Below are 23429 nucleotides of genomic sequence, written 5' to 3'. Positions count from 1 at the left end.
TCATTTATTGTTTCAAGATTTTCATTTTCTCAGTTACTTTTTTCTTCATCGAAATGATAGATGCCTTTCTAAAATGCATTTGTACAAAATGACGTTTTCATAATTAGCTAGTTAATAGAATGTCTTTTATTGCATCGCTATTTATTGTTGTTCTTTTACTTCCCAGGAGCCAATATCTTCCTCACGTCGTCGGGCTTGATAAAGCTAGGGGACTTCGGCTGCTCGGTGAAGCTGAAGAACAATGCTCAGACGATGCCTGGAGAGGTGAACAGCACACTGGGAACAGCAGGTGAGAGACTTAGAGTTGTAGTTCCCAGGTTTAGACACCAGAGGGCATGTCAGACTTTTTGGACAGTATGGTGATGTGTCCTAAAGCCATGCCTGGCATACCAAAACACTATCTTTACTGTAGATCTCAAAAGACATGTTCTTTTTGTTGTAAAACTCTGTGAGGCATGCTGGAGGTCTAGACTGTTTTCTTATCACCAGTGCTGTCAAAAATGAAACGAGAGTATCTTATGGTTTTTTTAATGGTATCATCATATCTCATGATAAAGGGTGACTTGGCAAGCTGAAACGCTTCCTGGAAGACTTGAACAGTATGAAAAGTTTCACACTGTCACTAAGAGTTTCATTACAGTTTAATTTTCGTATTATTTATGTTATATTTTCAGTTTTCGTTTTAATTTGTTGTTTTTCTCATTTTTATTAGTTTTTGCCTTTAATTATTTTATCTAGCTGTATTATTTCAGTTTTAGTTACTTCTTAATACTATTTCAATTATTTTCAGTTAGTCGCCATTTTCATTGTTAAAGTTTTTCGTATAATATTTATACTTTATTTCAATTAATGAAAACTATCTTTAAAAGTTGAACAATAAAAGCACAACAGTTACCTCATCACAGGTTGTATCAATAAATATTAAGAATGTTTAACAAATGGAGGAATTTTGAAATGTAAAACATAAGTTTCAGTGTTAATTTAGTGTTAATATCTTGGTTTCAAAAACAGGTTGCTTTAAGCTAAAATTAAATATTATTATTAGATGAGAGATTTTATGTTTAAAAAGTAATGTTGCCTTGGCATCTAACTGAAATAAGTTTAAGTATTTAAAATGCTACAACTGAAATAAATAAAAGCTAAATAAAAAAATAAATAATAAATTGTTAAAAGCAGATAAATTGACTGAAAACTCAAAACAAAAATTAAAAGTAAAACAGAAAATATAAAAATAAAAGCTAATTAAAAACTTTAATACTGTAATAGTATATGAATAGCAATAAAATAACACTATCTGGCATATGTAGCATTGTGGTAATTACCACAAAATACATTGTTTTCACTCTTTTCTAGCATACATGGCTCCTGAGGTCATCACAAGAGCAAAAGGTGAAGGTCATGGCCGTGCTGCTGATATCTGGAGCCTGGGTTGTGTTCTTATAGAGATGGTCACTGGAAAGGTAAGAATCTGCTCTATTTGCATATTTTACCCATCTGCCAGCTTTTCCCAAACTGGTTTGAAGATAGCTATATGTTGTGAAAACATGTCCACTTTGCGTTCATTTAACACCAAATCAAAAGGAATTTTCTGGGCTTGTCTACACATGCCTACACAACCAAACTGGTACTGTTGGATAGGGCTTCCTGAAATGTAATTAATCAAATTTGCACCAATAACAACAAAACAAGATTCAGGTATTGACCAGTTTTGAAGTTTATTGTTTTTGTAGTACCATCATTTAGTGACAGGTTATTTTTTTAGTGTGTAAAAAATCTACAAAAATCATGTTACTTTAAGTAACTCATGTTCTATCCTGTTTGTTAATTCAGAGACCGTGGCACGAATATGAGCATAACTTCCAGATCATGTATAAAGTGGGAATGGGCCACAAACCACCCATTCCTGAAAAGCTGAGCACTGAGGGAAAGGACTTCCTGGACCACTGCCTGGAGAGTGAACCGAAGCAGCGCTGGACCGCTAGCGCCCTTTTGGACCACCCCTTTGTCAAGGTATGAACTCCTCCTCGCCCATACAGCTAGTTATTTCCTTCTGCTCATTCATAGGGTGACACATACAAAAGGGATGAGGCGCTGGTTTCTGGTGCCAAATTTGTACAGAATGCCAAATTTCCAATCTGTTAACCAAATTAGATCCAACCAGCACTTCTAGTACATACACCAACATGTTACACACTGGAAAAAACATGAACGCAGACGCTGACACAACTAAATTTTCACTTTGAGCAATAAACACAAACAATCAATTATTTAATTTAGTGATGCAGCAAAACTTGGCAACTAAATATGGATGAAAACTTGGCTTGGGTGGCAATACTGATTTCATATTTTGAATGAACATTAATTTGAATGCTGTTTTCAGTTGATACGTGAACAAAACTTCACAAAAACATTATTTGTAGTGCGCCTACCATCCAATAATCACGATAAGCTCTGTGCTCAGTAACTTTACTATTAAACAAAGTCTTAGCTTTAACAAAATCTAACAAAATTCATTTTGATTCTCTTTAATGTCTTAACTGTCAAGAAAGTTTATATGTCAACAGTGATTTGGAGTAGTAGAAACAATTATTTAATTTAAAAAGATGATAAAAAAACTTGCCTTGTGTGCAATTTAATTGCTTATTTTTATTTGTTTGTTGATTATCAAATGAATATGCTATAATTGATTATTAAATAAACTTGTTTTTTTTGGCTTAAATAGAAATTTGAATTTTGGTTTAGGTAAAAAATTAATTCCAGTGCATCACTAATTCCAGAGGGGTGAGGTAGACCATCTCATGCTGTCAGCTGATTGGCTGCTTGGATCAGGCTGATGGAAATGGCACTAACACATCCATCTCATGTGTTTTCAATTGCAGGTCTGCACAGATGAAGAGTGACGGGGAAAGACGTGTATTCTCTTAATGTTTACATAAATGCTAGCACTACTTCACACGGCATGAGGGAGGAAGAAGGAAAAACAGACGTGCTCTGCTTGATACGAACCCCTTGCAACATTAAAAGCGGGGCAAGTCTTACATGTTCAGTAGCATGGGATGAAATGTGTGAGTGCGTTATGTACATACTGTAAGAATAGGGTTAGGGTTTTTCTTTGTACAAAGCATATTGTAAAGCTGAAATTTAACAGCCACTTTGTTGGTGATTGAGTCACAGGGAATACATGTTAGGAGACTTTAATTCAAGGGACGCTCTCCGCACAAAGCATCAGAGAATGGGAGATGGAGGGAGTTTGGCATAGACTGACTGTATGTACAATTTCAATGAGTGTTCACTGAAGAAAACATACAAACCTGGGGCTGAAAGTCACAGTAGAGAAGGTTTTAATTTTCTTTTTTTTGTTAAAATGGTAGTTTTGTTTGCCTTGCTGCAGAGCCCACTGTTAACAAGTCATATTTAAGCCTATAAGTAGTTGTGCTGAGTTGGCTCTGCCTTGTGCTGGCCAATGGCGTGCCTTTACCATCTGGGTGTACAAGAGCATAATCAACCAATGAGAGGGAAGAGGCCAGTCTGACTCCGCCTTTCTGCTGCTGCACTCAAACGGGTGGACAAACATGCTCTTACACAAGCAACAACTGCTGGTTCTCTGCTCCTCCAACAGTGTTTGCAATATTTAAAAAAAAAATATTAATAAACAGACCGTTTTTTAAAATGGCCTACTTGTCTTTAAAAAAAAAGGGAAAAAAAGCCTTAACTTGATTTAAATCAAAACAGAGATGTGTTTTAAATTAAAACTTCATGTGGCAACTTCTTAGAATTTCATTCATGAAGGTGGTTTCACTTGGCTAATGCCAGTTCATGTTGTGAACATGTCCTCAAGATGGTACAATAGCATGAACTTGTTGCCCTGGTGGATGACAGTCTTTCAGTTGTTGTTCATTTGCATCTCTTTATTTCCGTAGTTGGAACTCTTGTCAATCTCAGTCTGTCCGATCATCCAGCGGATGCCAACTGACACTGAAAATAAAAGTGAAAATGTATCAGTTACAGTACAACAGCCAGTCACATTAGCATGCTTCATAACTAAACTAGGGCTACGAGTGTTCAGGTTCATAATATCATTCATTAGATCAGTGGTTCTCAACCAAGGTTGCCAGGGAAAAAAAGCCTGAGAACCACTGCATTCGATCATAATACAAACAGGGTTCCCAAGGACATCGAAAACCTAGAAATATCATGGAATTTTAAACGTAAAAAAAAAAAATCAGGGAGATTTATGACTGTGAAATTTGTGAATGCTATAACACTACGGATCTATTCATACTTGGCTATCATCCACTAGAAATTACTCTAGAAAAGTGTTTTTCCCCAATAATCATAACTCATTGAAATTCCTTGGTCAACAGGTGTGGGAACCATATATTAATTCAAGGAGAAATGAAAGATTGAAATGAATTAATTTAAACAGAAAATCTAGTAGATGCATGATTTCTTATAGCTTATCTGAATTATGTAGTTCAAGATTTGTTTTGTGTGCATTTAGTGTTTAGATGAAACTTTAACATCTGAAATGAATCTTTAATCCTGTGCTCACATGCTATGATATTTAAGGGCACTTTAAATGCATTAAAATATCGTTCATTCATGCGCTTATGAATTGACCAGCATGCAGTAAATCCAGGTAGAAATGGTTGATATACTTACTGCTCTAGCACCTAATTGGTCTCCTTTATATTTTTTGAAAAAACAGATTGGAGGAAAATAGCAGCAGTATAAAATTCCTTTGTTGCTTGATGACAAAAAAAGATTGACTAAGAAATCATCTGCTGCAATTTTATTATTTTGCAATTAGTTACACCATCTTAAATCCTAATCAATATGAAAATACGACCCCATGCCCTTGTATTTATCTTAAGTACCTGCTAGACAGAAGGCAGATGTACAGACAACAGTGAAGGTGGATCCTGATAGCAGCAGCTGCAGCAGTAACATGCAGAGAGGGTAGACCAGCAAACAAACCCAGAAGAGCCAGTTCAGCAGGGCCCAAGGTCGGTGTGGAGGGCTTGTAATGGGACCCGGAAAACGCCCTGTCTGTCTGTAATGCTCTTGGAATTCATCCTGTGCGAGACAAGATAGCACAACAAAAATCACTCAATGCCCATGTTTGTCCACTATGATATGCTAATACTAACTAAACTGCTCATACCAGCACAAGTGTTGTTCTTGTTAGCTATAACTAAAACTATTAAAATGTTTTCATTAACTAAAATAAAGCAGAAATAAAATGTTAGAAGAACAAAAAAAAAGGAGATTAATTGCCAGCTAATTTTCTAATTTTGTTTAAAGGAATAGTTCACCCAAAAATGAAAATTCTGTCATTACTCACCCTAAATCTGAGAGCTTTCTGACCCTGCATAGACAGCAACAGAACTACCACGTTTAAAACCCAGAAAGGTAGTGAGGACATCGTTAAAATAGTCCATGTGACATCAGTGGTTCAACTGTAATTGAAATAAATTAAGGGTGAATCACTGATGTTACATGGACTTTCTTAACAATATCCTTACTACTTTTATTGGCCTTGAACCTGGTAGTTCCATTGGTGTCTATGCAGGGTCAGAACGCTCATGGATTTCAAAGGTCTTCCGGGTTTGGAACGACATGAGGGTGAGTAATTAATGACAGAATTTTAATTTTTGGGTGAACTACCCCTTTAAGTACTAAAACTGAAATTAAAATCAAGCTAAATAGAAATACTAAAATAAATATAAAAATAAAAGCTAATTCAAAATATTAATACATGCTTTAATACTATACTGACAAAACACTGACCAGTACAAAAACACCTCCACCTAATGCAGGTAGTGCACTTACTTTTTCCTGATAGAGCTTGTGAAGCCAGGCCGCACATTCAGACTCATCCTCTGGGATTGTGTCCAGAGGAATTCGCCTAGTAAACACACAAGGAAATCCATGACAATTTATCTTGATGTTGCAACTGACAACGTATTCATATAGTGGGTCATTAAACTGAAACATTTATAAAAGATTATGGTGACTGCATTTTGAACTTTGTTATAGCAGGAGACGTCACAAAGTATTTACTAAACAACAGGCTGTTAAATATTGCCGAAGGGCAATGTGAAGAAAATTCTTTCTTTCTTTCATTCCTACCTCACATATAAATCAGCATGGTACTTTTTCCCGTTGAGCACCCCTAGTAAAGTTGGCATTTCGTTGTTTCTGAAATTAAGTGTAGAATCGTACACAGCAGTAGCTACAGAGGAGACACAATCTTTAGAGGCTACGTCGGCCAAAAATACATTTTCTTTCATTTAAATGTAAATTGAAAAGACATCAACAGATTGATTAGCCTTAACTCATTGAAAGAGCTATAAAAGCAATGTCGCTATGGGTTCATCATGACTTAAAGGCAAAGAAGCTCTCACCTGTCCCCCTGAGGTTCTGGACCGTGACACAAAAGCCCTTGGTCCGAGGTAGAAGGTGGTACTTTAGTTTGGGCAGACCTTTCTTCTCTGCCACCTCCATACTAATCTTGTGCTTCTTTTCTGTGAATCGTGTGCCCTCACAGTGCAACAAGAACTATAGATGCATCATAAAACTGAACATCAACCACAGGAGGAGACAGAAAAACTCAAATAAAAAAGCTAGAAATATAAAGTTATTTTTAAGGGAATAGTTAACCCAAAAATGGACCTTCCTTTAAGTAAAAAAAAAATCCAATACAACTACTTAAAAAAAAAACAAACTAAAAAAAAAACAAAATATCAACACAAATAAATAACAAAAAAAATATCCTATAAAAAAAAAAAAAAATATTGTTAGAAAAAAAATAACATCATATGAGCTGGAACACGAGTGTCAGTAAATCATGACAGAATTTTAATTTTTGTGTGAACAGGTTAACTATTCCTTTAAGTAATTGTGTGTTCAAAATCTGAAATCTAAAATGACCAGAATGAGATTTTACAAATATACCCAAAAGTTTTCTGGGTAATCCCGAAGGTTGCGCAGGCTTTGCACTACTGTCTTGCGATCCTCCTCCCATTTCCTTTTGCAGAAGACGATTTCTAGGAAGTACCACATCCAGCCAATCACAGGAACAAAGGAAAGTTCCTTTTTTGCCAACACTTTTGAGCTCTAAAAGCAAAAATGACAATAACATTGCAGTCTAACAGTCTATTTGCATCATGACAATATTGAGTCTTAAAAATTTGTATTACTACAAATTAAGAATCATTTAGAATCGCACACTTGTTATGATGCAGGAAAGTACCTTTTCTTTTGTCTTACCCCTAAAACGCCAAATCTCTCACAGAAGGTCCAGCCGGTCATAAAATCGATCTCAAAGTTATGATTTAGAACAACAATGGCGTTCTCTTTGCCATAAAGTTTATAGCTTTCTGGAGCTGTGTACAGTGTGCATTCTGTCCCGGACCACCACTCCAATAATGCCACCAATTCTGAACAAACAGAGAAAAAATACATACTGAATTGAGATGCATATATTCATAATAGAATGCATTTACATATTTATGAATGTGTAGTAGTCCAACAAGTTCATCATCTTTGTAAGTATGTAAAGAGATGTTAGAACAATTTGCAGTATTCAAAAATACCATCTTCCTGTTTTGTTACCCTCAGCAGCCACTGAGGTTTTCAAAAAGGAAATAATGGCTTGAGTTTTTGTGTATCCAACAATACAACTGTGGTTCAATGCAATCTGTCTTAAAAAGGTGAGACATGATAATCAGGATCTCCATGACAGTGACAAATCTTATTGATCTCTTTTTAAATTGTTAATATTTTTATAAGATTTTGGCACTTCATGTGCTTCTGAAAAAGAAGAAGTACTTCTTTTTCAGTGAAGACAAAATCAGCACAGGAAACTTCTTGCATCATGGCTGGTTATGTCAGAATCTTTCTTTGGAAGATGTGAGCTCGCATGTGACAGCTTGCAGAACTTACGACTTGAAATGGAATAACCCAATCTGCAGTTGATCTTGCGTGCGAGCTGCTTGTTAATGGGCCACAGTGGTAGAGTACAAAGCTGCAGCAGGTTGATAATGAGCCCACTGACCAGGAACACATAACAGATAATGAGATGGCACAGCAACTGAGTTTTCAGCACTTGAAGAATTCCCATCCTTATCATACAGTCTTGATGTCCCTGTCTCTGCTAAATCTTCTGCAGAGAGAGAGAAAGAAGAGTAATATAAATATAATATGCTGCACCTGTAAAAAAAAAAAAAAAAAACTGTATTCGAAATATGAAAATCTACCTGAGCCAATATTCAAATAGCATGGTTGCAACAAAGAGGAACAAAGTTAAGTTTAGTTAGTTTTTTTTTTTCATTCCTTGTTTCCACATCAACCTACTTAAATGTTGTGGAAATGGTTAGTACTTTTTTTTTTTAATGATTATATTTCATACATTGTGGTTTTACAAACTTCTATGTTTCCCAAAAGCTCTTTTTGTGATCCTGAATAGCTCGCCTAAAAAAAAAAAAAAAAGTAATTATTTGTTCTCCATGCTTTTGTTTTTTTTTCAGGGCACAAAAAAACGAGAAATTTTGAAGAGTCTTCAGGTTCATGTTGACTTTTAAAGACCAAAACAAACAAAAGACTCAAGAACCTGAGTGACTGGATCATTAAGCCAATGAGTACAACCCTTAATTTAATTTTTCTTTTTCTTATAAACCAAACCTCCAGAATCAGAATGAGATTTCACAAATATACCCAAAAGTTTTCTGGGTAATCCCCAAGGGTTTCGCAGGCTTTGCACTACTGTCTTGCGATCCTCCTCCCATTTCCTTTTGCAGAAGAGATTTATAGGAAGTACCACAATCAGCCAATCGCAGGAACAAAGGAAAGTTCCTTTTTTGCCAACACTTTTGATGCTGTTGTTGTTTTTTTAAATTTCAGGGCACAAAAAACGAGAATTTTTGAAGGGTCTTCAGGTTCATATCGACTTGTAAAGACCAAAACAAACAAAAGACTCAAGAACCTGAGTGACTGGATCATTAAGCTAATGAGTACAACCCTAATTTTTTTTACTTATAAACCAAACCTCCAGAATCAGAATGAGATTTCAACCCTTAATTTTATTTTTCTTATAAACCAAACCTCCAGAAACAATGTCTCAATTCTTTTCTTTTTTTTTTTTTTTTGCTCAGTTTACTGTTTAAGTTTGTTTAAAGCAGCACTATGTAACTTTTTCTGTGTTCAGATTTTGCAAAATGTTTATAATGAGCGAGTACATCATGAATTCATCTTCCAAACAGCGTTTTGTCTTATCCCGAATCACTACGGTACACTTATAATAAGTGCTTATATTTGGACTATTGTAGCCTGGTCGGGTCGTCGCCGCTGCGGAATAACACATACCAGCGTGAATCGCCATAGACATAAACTTAGAAGTAGCTCCGGTTAGAATGTTCTTCCGCGGGATGCGTACAGTTCTGTTTATAAACCGCTAAAGCGCCTAAAGTTATATAGTGCTGCTTTAGGTAAAATGATAAAATCTTGTGAATGGCATAGTTTCTATCAAGACCTAGAAAACCCAGCCACTTCATTTCTTTGTGAGGAATGTGCTCTGTTATTACTGTGTGGGATGTGCAACTTTCAATAGTAAACAGTTCATTTAAGACCAATGTTTGTACACCTCTTGCCTTCCAAAAACATTACAACAGACCCTCACTCTGGGTATGATCTATCCAAGAGACTTATATTAAGGAACTGGAAGTCATTTTCACCTCCGTCTTTTCGAATTTGGATAATGGACATGATTTCTGTCATACAAATTGAAAGACTCCTATTTCTGAGGTCTAACTCCATTGAAAAGTTTTCTGCTGTCTGGGGATCATTTCTTGGATATTTAGACAAACTAGCAGCCAAACCAATGTCTAATGTTTCCTGTGTGGGTGGGTTGAGTTGTACATTACCTTCGGGCATTTCTAATGATTTACTGTTTTGCAGCTCTTTACTATGGTACCTTTAGTTACTGAACCTGTATTTATTATTGTAAGCATTATAATTTATGTCTAAGGTATTAAATGTGTGTATTTTTATTATTTTTTATTTTCGTTTTTATTTCTATTTCTATTTCTTTTTTTTCTTTGTGAGTGCGTGTGAAGTCTGAGAGAATGTTGTTTGTTCGTTCTGTTTACTCTGAAAAATCCTTAAAATAAAAATTAAAAAATTAAAAAAAGAGAGCAATGTTTGTGAGAAAAAAAAGACCATCCCTTACAAAAAAAAAGTTTATACAAGTGTGCTATTAGTATACTTCCTTTAAACTAAAAATAGGAAAGTATGCTTTTAGTTTACTTTTTATGTACTTCTCAGAAATGGGCTTTATGTACTCCTCAGAAATATACTTGAAATGACATTTAAGTATACTTGATTTACTTACAAAAAGTCTAAATATATTTGAACTATACTTGTGCTCCTAGAATCCGTGTTTTCATTATTATATGGAAGAGGGCGCTAGTACACATATTCTGTACAGAATTTCCAAAAAAAAAAACACAAGTGAAGAAGAAGAAGAAACAACAGATACTAACACATATAACACGATCATCTGACATGAAACCACATCAAAACTGTAATGTTATGGAATAAAATGTCGACTGATGAAGAGGTAATAATTAAAGTCAAGCTTTGGGTTGTTGATCGACTCCATCTACGTTTTGATTATCATTCTGAATCCAATTCATAGTCTTTTTTTCAGCTTTTTGTTCAAAATGTTATTTCTTTATTTTTTAAAGAAACTTACCCACATTAAAGTGTTTAAAAAAGAATGCATGAAGCTAGAATAAAATGTTTTTGTTTACAAGCAGATACCCTGTTCTTTCTTTGGATGTTTTGTATGTTCAGATATTCATATAACAAAATATATACAAATTAAAACCTAAGTAGAGACATAGTAGTATACTTAAAGTATGATGTAAAGTTCACTTAAAGAAAACTTATGAGTATACTTGCAGTAGAAAACTACTTAACTAGTAGTTTACTGAGACTATACTGTACTTCAAAGTGTACAAAGTATTTAATTAGTAAACTATCAGTATACCTATAAGTTCACTTTTAGTATAATTGCAGTACAAATTACAAACATAGAGGTAAACTAGTTGTGTACTCAAAAGTTTGCTACTGTTATACTTAAAGTATACTTAAAAGTATACTTTTATATACTAGAAAGTGGGCCAATTTAGTCCCAAGAAGTACACTTACAAGTATACTACTAGAACACTGATATTTGTATACTTGCAACATAAAGTATACTTAAAAATATACTTGAACTTTACTTGAGTATAATTAATAAAATGAACTTGAAGTATACTACTTTTTGGTAAGGGATTAGCTGGCACAAAGAGCAAGATGAGACCTGTCCCTATCATTATTGTCAGCTCTTACACGTGAAAGTCTCAGGACACAGGGCAAACGCTGAAACTGAAATGTCACAGTGTTACTTATGTTGCTGTGTGTCTACTGTGTTTTGGCATAAGCACATTCACTCTGAGGGTGCAATGTTATCTGCATACTCTGCTAAAAAAAAAAAAAAAAAAAAAGTGTGACCTTTGATTTAAATCAAACGCTGTTAACAAATATTTGCAGTCATATGCGTAGGAATGAACCAGATTACTTCTAGGTTGATAAAATGTAAAGTCTATTTGCATTAGAGAGGGGATTCTGATTCGTTCCAGTTACTAAATTTTTTTTGCATCAGTTCACTGAATAGAGTCGTTCACTGATTTCTCATGTTAAGCAAAGTACCTGGCAACAAGTGATTTTTCCAGCATTACAAGTGAGTCACTGAATCATTTACTGAATTTGTTAAAAACACTAGGAGGGAGGATTATTTATTTATTTTTTTTCATTTGAGTGGTGGAGGGGGTAATTTTTTAGACTTGTAGTTTTTTCAAAAATATGTAATTAAATGTTTGCTCATGCTGTGTATTTTTGTTTTACAATGGGGCGATTGTTGAGTGTGCTCTCTCTGGAGAGCGCACGAGTGCGGAATGGTTAAATACTGGCCAAACTTAAAACAGAAATGCAAATTATAAACTTTAGTGACGATGCATGTAAACCGTGACAATTCCTGTGTGCAGACCTGTTTTTATGCAGTCTATGGTGCAGACGCGACGTGGTGATATGAAGCCATTTGCGCATTTTGAGAGGGAAAGACAGAGAGCTCGCAGAGAACTCGTGCTGTCTGTAAAATTACGCCTCACAGAAAGTTTTTAAAATTATTTTGTAAGTTACTTAATGAAGAAATATGAATTCCACCTCACCTTCAGAGATTGAGACCGCTGCGTGTCATGCCAAACCTCTCACAACAGGCGCGTCATCCGCTTGAGATCGGTTTATGAGAACAGCTTCTAATTCGCCATTAACACAGAAGTACGGAGATAAAACAACACACGTATCGATAACAGTATTGTTTGTCCTGAAGCTTATCGGTAGTCAGGTATTGACCCAATTACGCACCGGTCCAAAAAAAAAAAAAAAAAGCCGGTTCTCGACTCCCATCGGAAGAAATCGCGTTCCGCGGGGGCCCCCTGGACCGCGGGGGATGCGTGGTGCCTAAACACGCTCCTGATCATAAGCATCAAGAGTGAACAGACAGCCACTGAAAACAACGAGCAAAACTCGTGCACATGTTCGGCGAGCTGTAGATCGCATAGAAAGAATGGTACTTTATCTTTCATCAGAAGACAAAAATTACCTTGTTTCCCTTGCGCGGTTAGTAGTAGAGCATCAGTCTCATCATATGGAGCTAATTAGAGAGCGCACGAGAGATGCGAATCTGGAGGATGTTTAAGCTGAGCTGAGAGATTCCAGCGCTGGTAAACTGAGTATGAGACCACACCCCGGGGCATAAGACGCTGCTCGAAGAGCACTGGAACCTGGGCAGGGACTTTAGAGGGTCATTGTGTCATTTCCTCTGTCCAGAGCCAACGCTGCCTCAGTGTCCCTACTCCCTACACAGGCTGCTTCACACTGTTCACTTCGACCGGCAGATGAACGTAATTGCCAAGCGAAGCACGCTAGCAACCTAGGACATCACATTAGGGGTGTACAAGCCATAGGTACAAACCCAGTTATCAGAACGACTGCGCCCTCTACTGGATAAGAAGGGCTTAGGCTTAATTTCAGAGACAAAAGAAAGCATCGTTGTAAAGAAGCTCATTGTTTTTCTGAGAGAAACAGAAAGGCACGTTTTCTGTGGGGAGAGAAATGTTTTATAAGATATTAGTAACTATAAATTTTGCATGAACTATGTTTTGTTTGCAGTAGAGAAAGAATTGACATCTTTGTTCTTAACAAAAAACCTCATATGACAGCTGTCAGAATTTGTATTCGGGCACAATGATGACCTAAATATTAGTACAGAGATGCAGCCTTGAGGAATACATCATATTTGTCAGGATCCAGTGTTTTTTCTTTTATTTATCAGACTATAGACTATTGTTCTTAAAGCAATAGTTCACCCAAAAATTCAAATTCTGGCATAATTTTCTCACCCTCATGTCATTCTGAACCTGTATGACTTTCTGTCTTCTGTAGGACACAAAAGATAATATCAGAATATTATATTGTAAAATGTCTCTGTTCTTTGTCCATACTGTAATGTTGTCGAGTGTAGTTTTGGACCCTACTGACTTTCATTCCATGGGCAAAAACCTTAGACAATAATACATTTTAGTGTAAACAATCAGAAGTTTTGAATCATAAATTTGTACGTTTATTTGATACCGTACAGATAATACAAAGATTCAACCATCAGGATCATCAAATAGTTATACAAAGAAGCAGGTTCTGCCCTCCTTTGAATGGACTATGATTGAGGTCCACTTTCCACTCAAAGCTCTCAGCTTTGCTTTCATTTCTAGTGGCATTAAGAGAGGCTCTCGTCTCCAGCATCAAAAGACCTGCTACGACATGAAAATACATAATTTATTCAGTGATCTACAAACCATGTGGAAAGGCCATTTAAGTATGACACTCACTACGAAAATAGTAACCTCTTCACTAGAAGGGAAATGAAATCTATTTTTGCCAGCCATTATTCTGGAAAATAGACCATTCAGACTAAATTGGCTGCTTATGAAAATAGCACGAGCTATTAAATTTACAATACCCTTCACATGTTGCATACAAATTAAAAACATGTATTGTAGATGGAAAAGAAAAGGGGGGGGGGGTGATAAAGAAAGGACTGGTGAAAATCTGAAAATGCTCATCTCTGCTGGCGTTGAGATCATTTTGTGGTTGATAGTTTTAAATGAACACTCTGGAGAAATATGATATGCTCTGGCTGATGTTAGTCCTTGCTGAGGTTATCTGAAGCCTGATGGGACAGAACCACTCAGCAGAGGAAAGCTGAAGATCAGGGAATAGTCTTATGAGAAGATATATTGAAATGCATGTAGTGCATGTTAAAAAGCTCAGAATTGTCAAAGTATACAATTATCCTTATTATTATCCTTATCCAAATATTACACTAATATTTATCCCTTTGTATGTAGCAAGACATGATTTTTAACAGTGAATCACTGCAATTAAATCTTTTACATTGTTTTATTTATTTTTCCAATAGCCTATACAAAGATACAACATAATTAAAAAGGAAAGCAATATTTTGGATAAAAACAAATATTGTAGGCTTATTATTTGAGTCCTAATGTATTTGAAAATAGCAGTAAATCGGTGTTATTTTTATTAGATATTTTGTGAAGTAATATAACTTTGCTTTTTTTTGCCCATTGTGCCACTTAATTATTATTAGAAGAAAAAACTTTAAGAAATGTTCTAAAAAATACATAAACGTTTGTATAAACAAGACAACAACCTAAAGTCATTTATTGGAGAAAATTTAATTTATAAACGTGTATATAAACAAGAAAACGTAAAATATTTGCTTATGAATACAGTTGCAATTTCTTAAAATATTATTGATTGAAACAGATGGACCCTCTTACACAACAAGTAATATTTTCGTAATCGTCCAAAATATAAGTATTTATTTGATATATGTATATTTGGACAGCAGTACTAACAGCGGCTCATGCTCCTCACGCGCTATTGGCTGAGGGTAATTTCCGTCTGATGCCGGAAACGGACGTGGCAAGATGACAAAGTCCCGATGCGCTTCCTATTTTAACTCTAGTCAAACTATCAGCAGCCAGGTGGCTATTAGATCTCACTGATTACATGTAGTAACCGTGTTCCTGACCCTTCTCCTCCAGCTGTCTCTGTCTAATGTCCCGATAGCGCTTTTAGAGACTCATCAGGGGCGATGCGGCCGTTTTGGCGTTGGTTTTTGGGTCTGATTTGGGTTGGAGTGTCTGCAAATCGTGCAGGATCTCATGTGTTTTCTGATGAAATCCCCTTCAAAATCAAATGGCCCGGGGCAGACTTCACCCTGGTGAGTCTTGACATCTAATAAACCCAGACGTTTCGCATGACAGCTGTAAATACAAACATGTTTATTTAGTTGTCAGCTTGTTGGCTGAGGTCGCTTCATAACAGCTGGATGTGTCCTGTTTTGTTTTGAACCGTCTTGTAGTGTTAATATTCTCTCTAACAGCATTAGGAAGTTTTAAAGTGCAAAAATAGCGAGTAGAGCTGTTTAGTTAATCTCTCTGGATCTCATGGACTTGTCAGTTGTTATTTGCATCTGCAGAAGTTAAACATGCACTAATATGTAATAATATCCCTTTCTCTGCAGTCAACGTCAGGAGGGCTGTACAAAGAAGATGACTATGTTATCATGACAACTGCAGAAAAAGAAAAGTACAAATGTTTATTGCCATCTTTGTCCGGCAACCAGGAGGTGTGGTTATGCATGGCCAGTTTTTGTGTTGTTATTATCTCGAGCCATTTTGTGTATCGTTTATTTCCGTTTTATTTGACCAATTTATTATTAAATCCGTCTCATTTTTGGGATGACGTTAAGGAGTATGATGGACCGAGTCCAGCTGAGCTGCTGGAGCTGTTGTTCAAACAGAGCAGCTGCTCCTACAGAGTGAGTTTCATTGCTCAGTTTCTGTTATAGTTTAGAAACACGGCCATATGAATTGCTTTTATTACAACTGTGACAGATCGAGTCATACTGGACATATGAAGTGTGCCACGGGAAGCATGTACGGCAGTACCATGAGGACAAGGAGACTGGGCAGGTAAAATCACAGGTTATGATGTTTGCTATTAAAGAACATGCCAGATCCTTATATTTATATTGTTCCATACATTTTATTAGAAATGCATACAGTAATACTCAAAAGTTTGGGATTGTTAAATTTTGGGAATGTTTTTGAAAGACGTCTTTTATGCTCACCAAGACTTCATTTATTTGTTTAAAAATAGTCAAAACAGTAATAGTAAAATATCATTACTTAATTAATTAAGTTAAAATAACTGATTTCAATTGATATATTTATTTCTGTGACGGTAAAGCTGAATTCTCAGCAGCTATTACTCCAGTCTTCAGTGTTACCTGATCCATTTAATACATCCTTGCTGAATAAAAGTATTAAAATCTTACTGATCCCAAACATTTGTGTATGTGGATTGATTATATTAAGATATTTCTAAGTGATATAAACATTTCAATGGTTCCTCAGAAGATCAGCATTCAGGAATACTATCTGGGTACCATGAAAAAAGAGAGTGCAGGTTGGTTAATTTTTTAAGCTTAGGTTTTTTTAATTATTTCTTTACATATTCTAGTAAAGTATTAAATATTTGATCAATATATTATTTGCTCCTCAGAATCAGAAATGGAAAAATCCAGTGACTCTGAATCAGAAAGATCAAACGCCAACACACAGGTTTGTAGCTGTTAAATATAAAGGTAGGTAATGTGTGTCACCTGAGGATTTTTTAAAACTCTCTTTGTGTTCCCAGGTGCCAACAAAGAATATAGAGGGTCAGCTGACCCCATACTATCCCGTAGAGATGGCACATGGGACCGAATGCTCTCTGAAAGAGAATAAACCTCGCTCTACCACAGTGCTGTACGTCTGCCACCCGGAGGCAAAACATGAGATCCTCACGATCGCTGAGGTCATCACCTGTCAGTATGAAGTAGTGGTGCTCACACCCCTCCTCTGTCCACACCCCAAATACAGGTACATACACAAACACATTCAGTCAATTTCCATTTTTAGTCCTTTGTGACCGAATCCAGCCCATCTTTCCTCAGGTTCAAGTTGTCCCCAGTGAATGACATCTTTTGCCAGGCTCTGGGTGGCTCCCCTCTCAGACCTCAGAGTCTGTCCCAGCTGGATCGTGAGCAGGAAGAGCTGCTCAAACCACCGTTCAGCTCAAGTGGCGAAAGAGATCAGAGAGGATCCAGGGTGAGTATGCATCTGCCGCCTTCTGCATTCACACTAACCTACTTAGGGATAAGGGGCGGTAACGAATAACTGCTGCAAAAAGTAGTTCTGACAAGTATATAAAAATGTATTTAATATAAATTATTATTGTAAAAATATTTTTTAAAAATGTATGTCTCCCTTGCTCAGGAGGATACATCTCCAGTGAAAGAAGAGGCATATACCTCTACCCATAAGCCCCTGACAGTGGGCGGGCAAGCCCAGGTCACCGTTGGCACCACCCACATCTCTCGTCTGACTGATGAACAGCTGATCAAGGAGTTTCTGAGTGGCTCATACTGTCTGCATGGGGTAAGGATGGATGGATGGATTTTTTTTTTTCTATAATTACAGATCTTTAAGTTGGATTCCCAGTTTAACATATGTTTGTTTCTGTCTAGGGTGTTGGATGGTGGAAGTATGAGTTCTGTTACGGAAAGCATGTCCACCAGTATCATGAGGTAAGAGTTGTGAAGTCTTTGAATTCTTTAGAAAATATAATAATTCACAGAATAGTGTAAAGGTCTGGATTATGATAGATGCTAAATTGCATTTTGTGCATTTGGAATAAAGAACAAGGGAAGAACATTGTGGTGGTGGGCAGCTGGAACACTGATGATCATATTAACTGGGCCAAGAAAAACGTGGCAAGATCTTATCATTTGAAAGACGATGGAGCGCAGAAAGTCAGGTATGATTATATTTTTATATATATATACAAATTCCATGTAAGTATGTTTGGGTGTATAGATATATTATCTGTGTCATATTTTAATGTGTCATGTTGTCTTGGTGATACCTCATCAGGGTCGTATCTCACTTCTATGGCCATGGAGATAATTGTGACCTAACAGGGAAACCGAGACAGGTTATAGTCAAGCTCAAGTGAGATATCCAAACTTCTTGATGCTTTGAGGTTTTTGGGTTTGTTGAATGCTGCCACTAAAACCTACCTGTTCTGTCTCAGGTGTAAGGAGTCAGAGTCTCCTCATGCTGTTACAGTTTACATGCTGGAACCTCAGACCTGTCAATATATTCTTGGGGTGAGTGGCAAACAAAATGTCTTTCATTTGACTACTATTTTGTTTTGATGTTATGACTTACAAAATGCTACAGTGTGGTGATTTCATATAGAAAACCCTTAACCAGGATATTATTCTGCCACAGGTTGAGTCGCCCGTAATATGCAAGGTCTTGGACACTGCAGATGAAAATGGACTTCTTTCAGTCCCTAGCTAGCCTAGATGGAGGAATGGTTAGTTTGGAGAATGGACAATACAGAAGAAGAAGGCAGTATGATGCTCAGAGGGGAAGATAAAAGACTGATGAAGTCTAGTAGTTCCATAGATCATGGCGATAATGTGGACTTGCTGAACCTCATACCTCCACCCTTTGAGAAAGTCCCTCAGTGACTGCACTTTCTGTTGTTTGAAGACTAAGCACGGATGACATTAGAAGAAACTTTTAAACCTGGAGATGCCGCTAAGACTAAATTCTCAATGTTTTATTTACAAATCTCAAACCTGTTGAAGAATATTTTTGTTCCTCTTTTTTCATGCTTTGGCAGTTAGATGGTTGGCTGTGGTAAAGTCACTTTAAAAATCTAATCAAATGATTAATTTGTTCTGTTAATCAACTGATTATACAAGTTGGTCAGCTGTTTTAAATTACATTATTTATTTGATCAAACTTCTGGTAGTTCAGTGCTTGCCATTGTCACTGTGCAGATGGAGATGGTTATTACAGTGTTTATAAAAGTGATAAGAAGTAATTGTGCAATGCAAATTGCAAGGGAAAATACACCGTCTTGTTTGCAAAGGAAAGAGAATGTAATTAAACTGTTTTTTTTTTGGAGATCATGGGTCATTGATTTATGTTTACAATTTGTAATTGCCCTCGCTTAAATGTAACCACTTCCACTATTGTACAATAATGTGTTTGGTGAAGGGCTCCTCTTAACTCTTATAAGAACAAATTTATCAAGACTATTTCATTGCATTGCATTGCCTGCAATGCTGGTTTTTACTCAGCCTGTACATGTTCAGTTGAAAAAAAAAAAAATATGAGTTTCATGTTTAAGTCATTTCAGAACATTCATACACCACCTTAAAAATACATGGCAAAAATTAGGATTTTAGTATTTTTGCCTGGTTTTCTAGTACAAATATTTAAATATTCTTAAATCAAGATACATTTACCTAATATGCAAAATGACTCAAAGTCTTGTTTTCTGAAAAAAAAATATTAAAATTGTATTATACTCAAGGAAAAATGTATTTTTTCTTGCGATGAGCATAAAATATATATTTTTTAAAATCTCTGCTGGCATTGTACTGGAAAACAAAGCAAAAAAGCCGAATAAGATTTTTTTTTTTTTTTGCATTGTAAATCTTTTTTCCCCATTTATATTCCAATATTTTTCTAAACACAATCATTAGGGCAAAACTTTTCATTATAAAAAATAATAAACACTTTTGCCTCTACCAAACATTACAAATTGCCCAGAAGGGTCCATTTACCTACACTAGGTGGTGCTAGTGTCTCTCTTTGTTGGTAGTTTTTTTTTTTTTTTTTTTTTTTTTTTTTTAAACAGAGAAATTATAATGCTCTTACATAAAAACATCCATCCATAGCTTATTAATGGCTTAATTATAAATTAAGAAATGTCAATACCTTAAAAGCGATGATTGACAAAGCAATCTACAGCTTTACATTATTAAACGTTTGGTCTCAAATGAAAGAGATGTCAGCATACACTTGCAAAACATTTAATAATTTCATATATAAAATGTAGGATGTTTCACAAATACATAATCTGCATGAAGACTATTACTGTACATGAAAATGCCATGTCAATGTAAAAATAGAACATCCTTCAGTCCAGAAAACACTGAGAATAAAACTTTTGGGGAAAGCGACAATTAGCTAGTCCCTTTTTCTTTTTATTGAATACTCGATGCATATTGTCTCTTGAGCAAAACACCACTAGGAAACCACAAGCAAACACTATAGATGCTCCCATTTGGATGCTGAGCAAATAGTATGCCGTTTTACTGCTCAGACTGATGGGATGGGAATCTGATGAGCTGAGGTGCTGTCAAAGTCCTGCAGCATCTCCTGGTGGGTGTGGTAGTGCATAGCCACATAGCTTTTGGCAAAGGCCGTGGTTTGAGAGTTGACCGGCTGCAGACTATTGGGGGAACTCGGGCCTGCTGACGGACTGCTGTTATAGATACTGTAGTAGGGTTCTATGCGCGTATTGATGGGCGTAGATGTGCTCGGGGGCCGGGGCTTGCGTCCAGCTGTAGCACAGGGACTAGGCATGCTGTCCCGGGAGTGACTGGGTCCACAAGCCTGATCCACCAGCCTCCTTTGAGGCTTTGGCGAGAGCATGTATGCAGAGTTGGTCTCGTGGTGTGAGGACTTGTTACGGTTGACTTCCAGGCTTCCTTTGCCCATAGCATGAAGGCGTGTCTTATGCTTGCAGCACAGGAAGCCCAAGGTCAGCCACTGGAGGCAGCAGAGCACACGGCGGCGCAGACCCGCGCTATTGCGCGAGTATACAAATGGGTTGATTCCAGACTTCAGGAAGATAAGGGCAAATCCACAGAGCTCAAACTGGTAGTGGACAAAGCTGCTCTCCGGTGACACCATATCCTGCGCCAAGGATATACCTAGCGGTAGACAGCACAACAACACTGAGATGACGATCACTATGCATGTGACCACAGCCTTTGAATCCTTGGCTGTTGCCAGGTTAACTGTGGAGACCAACTGGCAGCAAGTCGCTCCAGTGGCAGCCCCGGGAACGAGGGGCTGGTTGGTTCTCCTGGTGAAGGAGTGCGTCTGGACATGTTGGAGCTTGTTGTAGGTCTGGTTGCGGTACAGCGAGGGCACCTGCACTGTACACTGCATGCCCTCGAAACCTGCGGCAATGAGCGGCGGGTGAGAAACAGGTGGACGTGTCGCATCCACCGTGATGATGGGACACTTCCGAACCTGAGCGTTCTTCCTCAATGCCTGAGCGATCATGAGGTACGAGATGGACACCACACCTACACAGAAAGCAAAGTCTGCAATGTATACGTACAATACTACCTTGGCCTTGTTGCCGGCAAGACCAAAGTGTGGCAGGCAAGGTCCAGAGCTCCTGGGGTACGCTCGTAAGGTGACCAATGCCGCCAGCGTGAAACTGGTGGTCCATAATAGTGCCGTGAGGGCCAGAGTACAGGGGAATGAAGCCGTACGGTTGGGCTGCTGACCCAGGACCATACGGAGCCGATGTAGGGCAATCACAGCTACTGTTTCGAGGGACATAATGATGAAGCCCGAGCTGGTGAGGTGAAAGGCAAAGCAGAAGCCCTTGGACACGCCGCCGCTAGTGTCTCCAGCATCCAGAAAGAGCACCAGTGCAAACATGGGCGCGGTGACGCAGCAAATGAACAGGTCACAGAAGGACAGGTTGAGGATCATGAAGTCGAAGTTGGTGCGGAACTTGCGGAACGCCGGGTCAAAGAAGGACAAGAAGACCACCAAGTTTCCATAAGAACCGAGACAAAAGATGAGGACCAAAAGGAGGGAGCAGGAGGCGAGGGTAGCGGTGTGGATTAAGGCCCAGCCGCTCACCGAAGCAGACTGGCTCTGGGAGCTGTTAAAGCTCTGAGGTTTCGCAAACTCAGCCAGGTCCAAAGGCCAGGCAGTGCTGTTCATGGTACACATGGGGATGCAAAGTGGTCACAGCCTCAGAGTGTTGCCCATTTTGCCTTCAGGTCACCCAAGAGTGAGCTAATACTCCCATTGTGCACATGGTTCATGGTAGACCCTCTGGATTGCTGCAAGGACACAAGGGATAAGAATTATTGATTAGTAACACACAATATGAAGCTTTGCCTATGATAATTGTAACACAATACATTAACATAAATAAGCAAGCCTAAAGGCTTTTTTAACCATTCGAAGGATTCGTTTTATGTTATATCACTTGGTGCACAAATTATTTGCAATTTCTTTAAAAACACAGAGCATCAGGATGGCTATTGTACTTTATATCATCCGTGCACGCTCCCGTCATCCACAAATCTATCGATTAAGACGAATACGTGCCAGCAACAATCTGCATAGTATCTGAAGGCTTTTCTTTTTCGTTAACCTCTGTTAGGAATATTACTGCAGGTGAATGTGCGCCGACTATAAAATCGTGTAAAAAATGCATCTAGCCCCAATAATTGAAAGAACATAGGATATACAATACATTACATGCATCGTTAAAACAAACGTTCAGTAAATATCTCATAAATCATTCAGTCACTTCACACAGTCGCGTATAATGCATATAACCCTGCGGCATTCTTTCACCACTTGCCGAAAAAATATGTTTTTCTTACCATGGATTCTCTATGTGCGCCTTTTTTACGACGCCGTGTTTTCCACATTTGTACGAATTTCCAAAGTACATGAACGTTACAAGCATCCTAGTTAGAGAAAGAGTATCACAGCAAAAGGTAAGAATAAAAAACAGAGTGAATTTAATGCGCAGAAGGAGAGTGGGCGCGCCTCACTGGAATCATAAGCCGTGAATGGACAGCAAGCGCGTGCCCGTAAGCACACTAAGCAAACACAAAAAGCACAAATATGTTTGTGATTTAATTATATATATTGGTATATTAATTGTTACAGTTCAGTCTATATGTATAATTATGTATATATAGTGGAATAAAATACAATGGAGTTTATATAAATTTTATGGAGCATTATATATATATATATATATATATATATATATATATATATATATGCTTATATAAATAAAATATCCATAATGTATTTTAAAATTTCACATTGTATTTTATACTAATATATATAATTTTACAAAATTGTGCACATGTGATGTATTATATATTTAACATTAATTGTAGTATTTTTTTTTCTCATATAAATAAGATGATTGCCCTCACTTAAATGTAACCATTTCCACTATTGTACAATAATGTGTTTGAAGGGCTCCTCTTACCTCTTATAAGAACACATTTATCAAGACTATTTCATTGCATTATATATATATATATATAT

The 23429-nt window shown here is 37.1% G+C and overlaps 4 protein-coding genes across 14 annotated transcripts in view; 2 read left to right on the top strand and 2 right to left on the bottom strand.

Moving 5' to 3' along the window:
- LOC109096081 (mitogen-activated protein kinase kinase kinase 4-like) overlaps positions 1-3670 on the top strand; it is a 29892-nt gene extending 26222 nt beyond the window's left edge. For all 3 annotated transcript variants that reach the window (XM_042737303.1, XM_042737304.1, XM_042737305.1), the window contains 4 exons: positions 167-289; positions 1354-1460; positions 1831-2010; positions 2880-3670. In XM_042737303.1, the coding sequence (XP_042593237.1) occupies positions 167-289; positions 1354-1460; positions 1831-2010; positions 2880-2900 (431 nt within the window). In that variant the 3' untranslated portion in view covers positions 2901-3670. The remainder of the gene's footprint in view (positions 1-166; positions 290-1353; positions 1461-1830; positions 2011-2879) is intronic.
- agpat4 (1-acylglycerol-3-phosphate O-acyltransferase 4 (lysophosphatidic acid acyltransferase, delta)) lies at positions 1691-13080 on the bottom strand. Of its 8 annotated transcripts, none has more exons than XM_042737312.1 (11): positions 12707-13080; positions 12273-12576; positions 7948-8167; positions 7273-7442; positions 6958-7119; positions 6408-6561; positions 6133-6235; positions 5833-5908; positions 4878-5076; positions 4663-4685; positions 1691-3975 (listed from the first exon to the last, which is right to left on the bottom strand). In XM_042737312.1, exons 3-11 carry the CDS (start codon positions 8132-8134, stop codon positions 3952-3954), a joined length of 1098 nt encoding a protein of 365 aa, XP_042593246.1. In that variant the 5' UTR covers positions 8135-8167; positions 12273-12576; positions 12707-13080; the 3' UTR covers positions 1691-3951. The 8 variants fall into 8 exon arrangements, with proteins under 8 accessions (XP_042593246.1, XP_042593241.1, XP_042593243.1 ...); XM_042737307.1 differs by lacking the exon at positions 4663-4685 and having other exon boundaries at positions 12273-12359; positions 12469-12576; positions 12707-13077; XM_042737309.1 differs by lacking the exon at positions 4663-4685 and having other exon boundaries at positions 7948-8164; positions 12707-13078.
- Positions 13081-15080: 2000 nt separating this feature from the next.
- On the top strand, positions 15081-19214 carry LOC109095800 (endoplasmic reticulum lectin 1-like). 2 transcript variants are annotated; one of them, XM_042737302.1, is made up of 14 exons: positions 15081-15409; positions 15713-15817; positions 15929-16009; positions 16086-16163; positions 16611-16659; positions 16756-16814; positions 16891-17114; positions 17189-17342; positions 17511-17672; positions 17762-17821; positions 17927-18051; positions 18168-18245; positions 18328-18403; positions 18528-19214. In XM_042737302.1, the coding sequence occupies exons 1-14, from the start codon at positions 15281-15283 to the stop codon at positions 18597-18599; spliced, it is 1452 nt and encodes a 483-aa protein (XP_042593236.1). In that variant the 5' UTR covers positions 15081-15280; the 3' UTR covers positions 18600-19214. The 2 variants fall into 2 exon arrangements, with proteins under 2 accessions (XP_042593236.1, XP_042593235.1); XM_042737301.1 differs by having other exon boundaries at positions 15082-15409; positions 16608-16659.
- An 898-nt stretch (positions 19215-20112) lies between these two features.
- gpr75 (G protein-coupled receptor 75) lies at positions 20113-22957 on the bottom strand. The gene is made up of 2 exons (XM_019109748.2): positions 22745-22957; positions 20113-22192 (listed from the first exon to the last, which is right to left on the bottom strand). Exon 2 carries the CDS (start codon positions 22077-22079, stop codon positions 20418-20420), a length of 1662 nt encoding a protein of 553 aa, XP_018965293.1. The 5' UTR covers positions 22080-22192; positions 22745-22957; the 3' UTR covers positions 20113-20417.
- Between the last annotated feature and the right edge of the window lie 472 nt (positions 22958-23429).

The sequence above is a fragment of the Cyprinus carpio genome, chromosome B13, assembly GCF_018340385.1.
Source record: "Cyprinus carpio isolate SPL01 chromosome B13, ASM1834038v1, whole genome shotgun sequence".
NCBI classification, from domain to species: Eukaryota; Metazoa; Chordata; class Actinopteri; order Cypriniformes; family Cyprinidae; genus Cyprinus; species Cyprinus carpio.
This window is presented reverse-complemented; position numbering and strand designations above follow the sequence as displayed.

What these genes read in the sequence shown, in the direction of transcription:
- agpat4 (XM_042737309.1), bottom strand. Translation starts at nt 8,134, where the DNA reads ATGATAAGGATGGGAATTCTTCAAGTGCTGAAAACTCAGTTGCTGTGC. An exon ending in ACAAGCTCTATCAGGAAAAA is followed by an intron (nt 5,077 to 5,832) that starts GTAAGTGCACTA and finishes TGTCTCGCACAG; the next exon opens with GATGAATTCCAAGAGCATTA. An exon ending in ATCTGCCTTCTGTCTAGCAG is followed by an intron (nt 3,976 to 4,877) that starts GTACTTAAGATA and finishes TTTTATTTTCAG; the next exon opens with TGTCAGTTGGCATCCGCTGG.
- LOC109095800 (XM_042737301.1), top strand. Translation starts at nt 15,281, where the DNA reads ATGCGGCCGTTTTGGCGTTGGTTTTTGGGTCTGATTTGGGTTGGAGTG. An exon ending in AGGACAAGGAGACTGGGCAG is followed by an intron (nt 16,164 to 16,607) that starts GTAAAATCACAG and finishes ATGGTTCCTCAG; the next exon opens with AAGATCAGCATTCAGGAATA. An exon ending in ATGTCCACCAGTATCATGAG is followed by an intron (nt 17,822 to 17,926) that starts GTAAGAGTTGTG and finishes TTGTGCATTTGG; the next exon opens with AATAAAGAACAAGGGAAGAA.
- gpr75 (XM_019109748.2), bottom strand. Translation starts at nt 22,079, where the DNA reads ATGTGTACCATGAACAGCACTGCCTGGCCTTTGGACCTGGCTGAGTTT.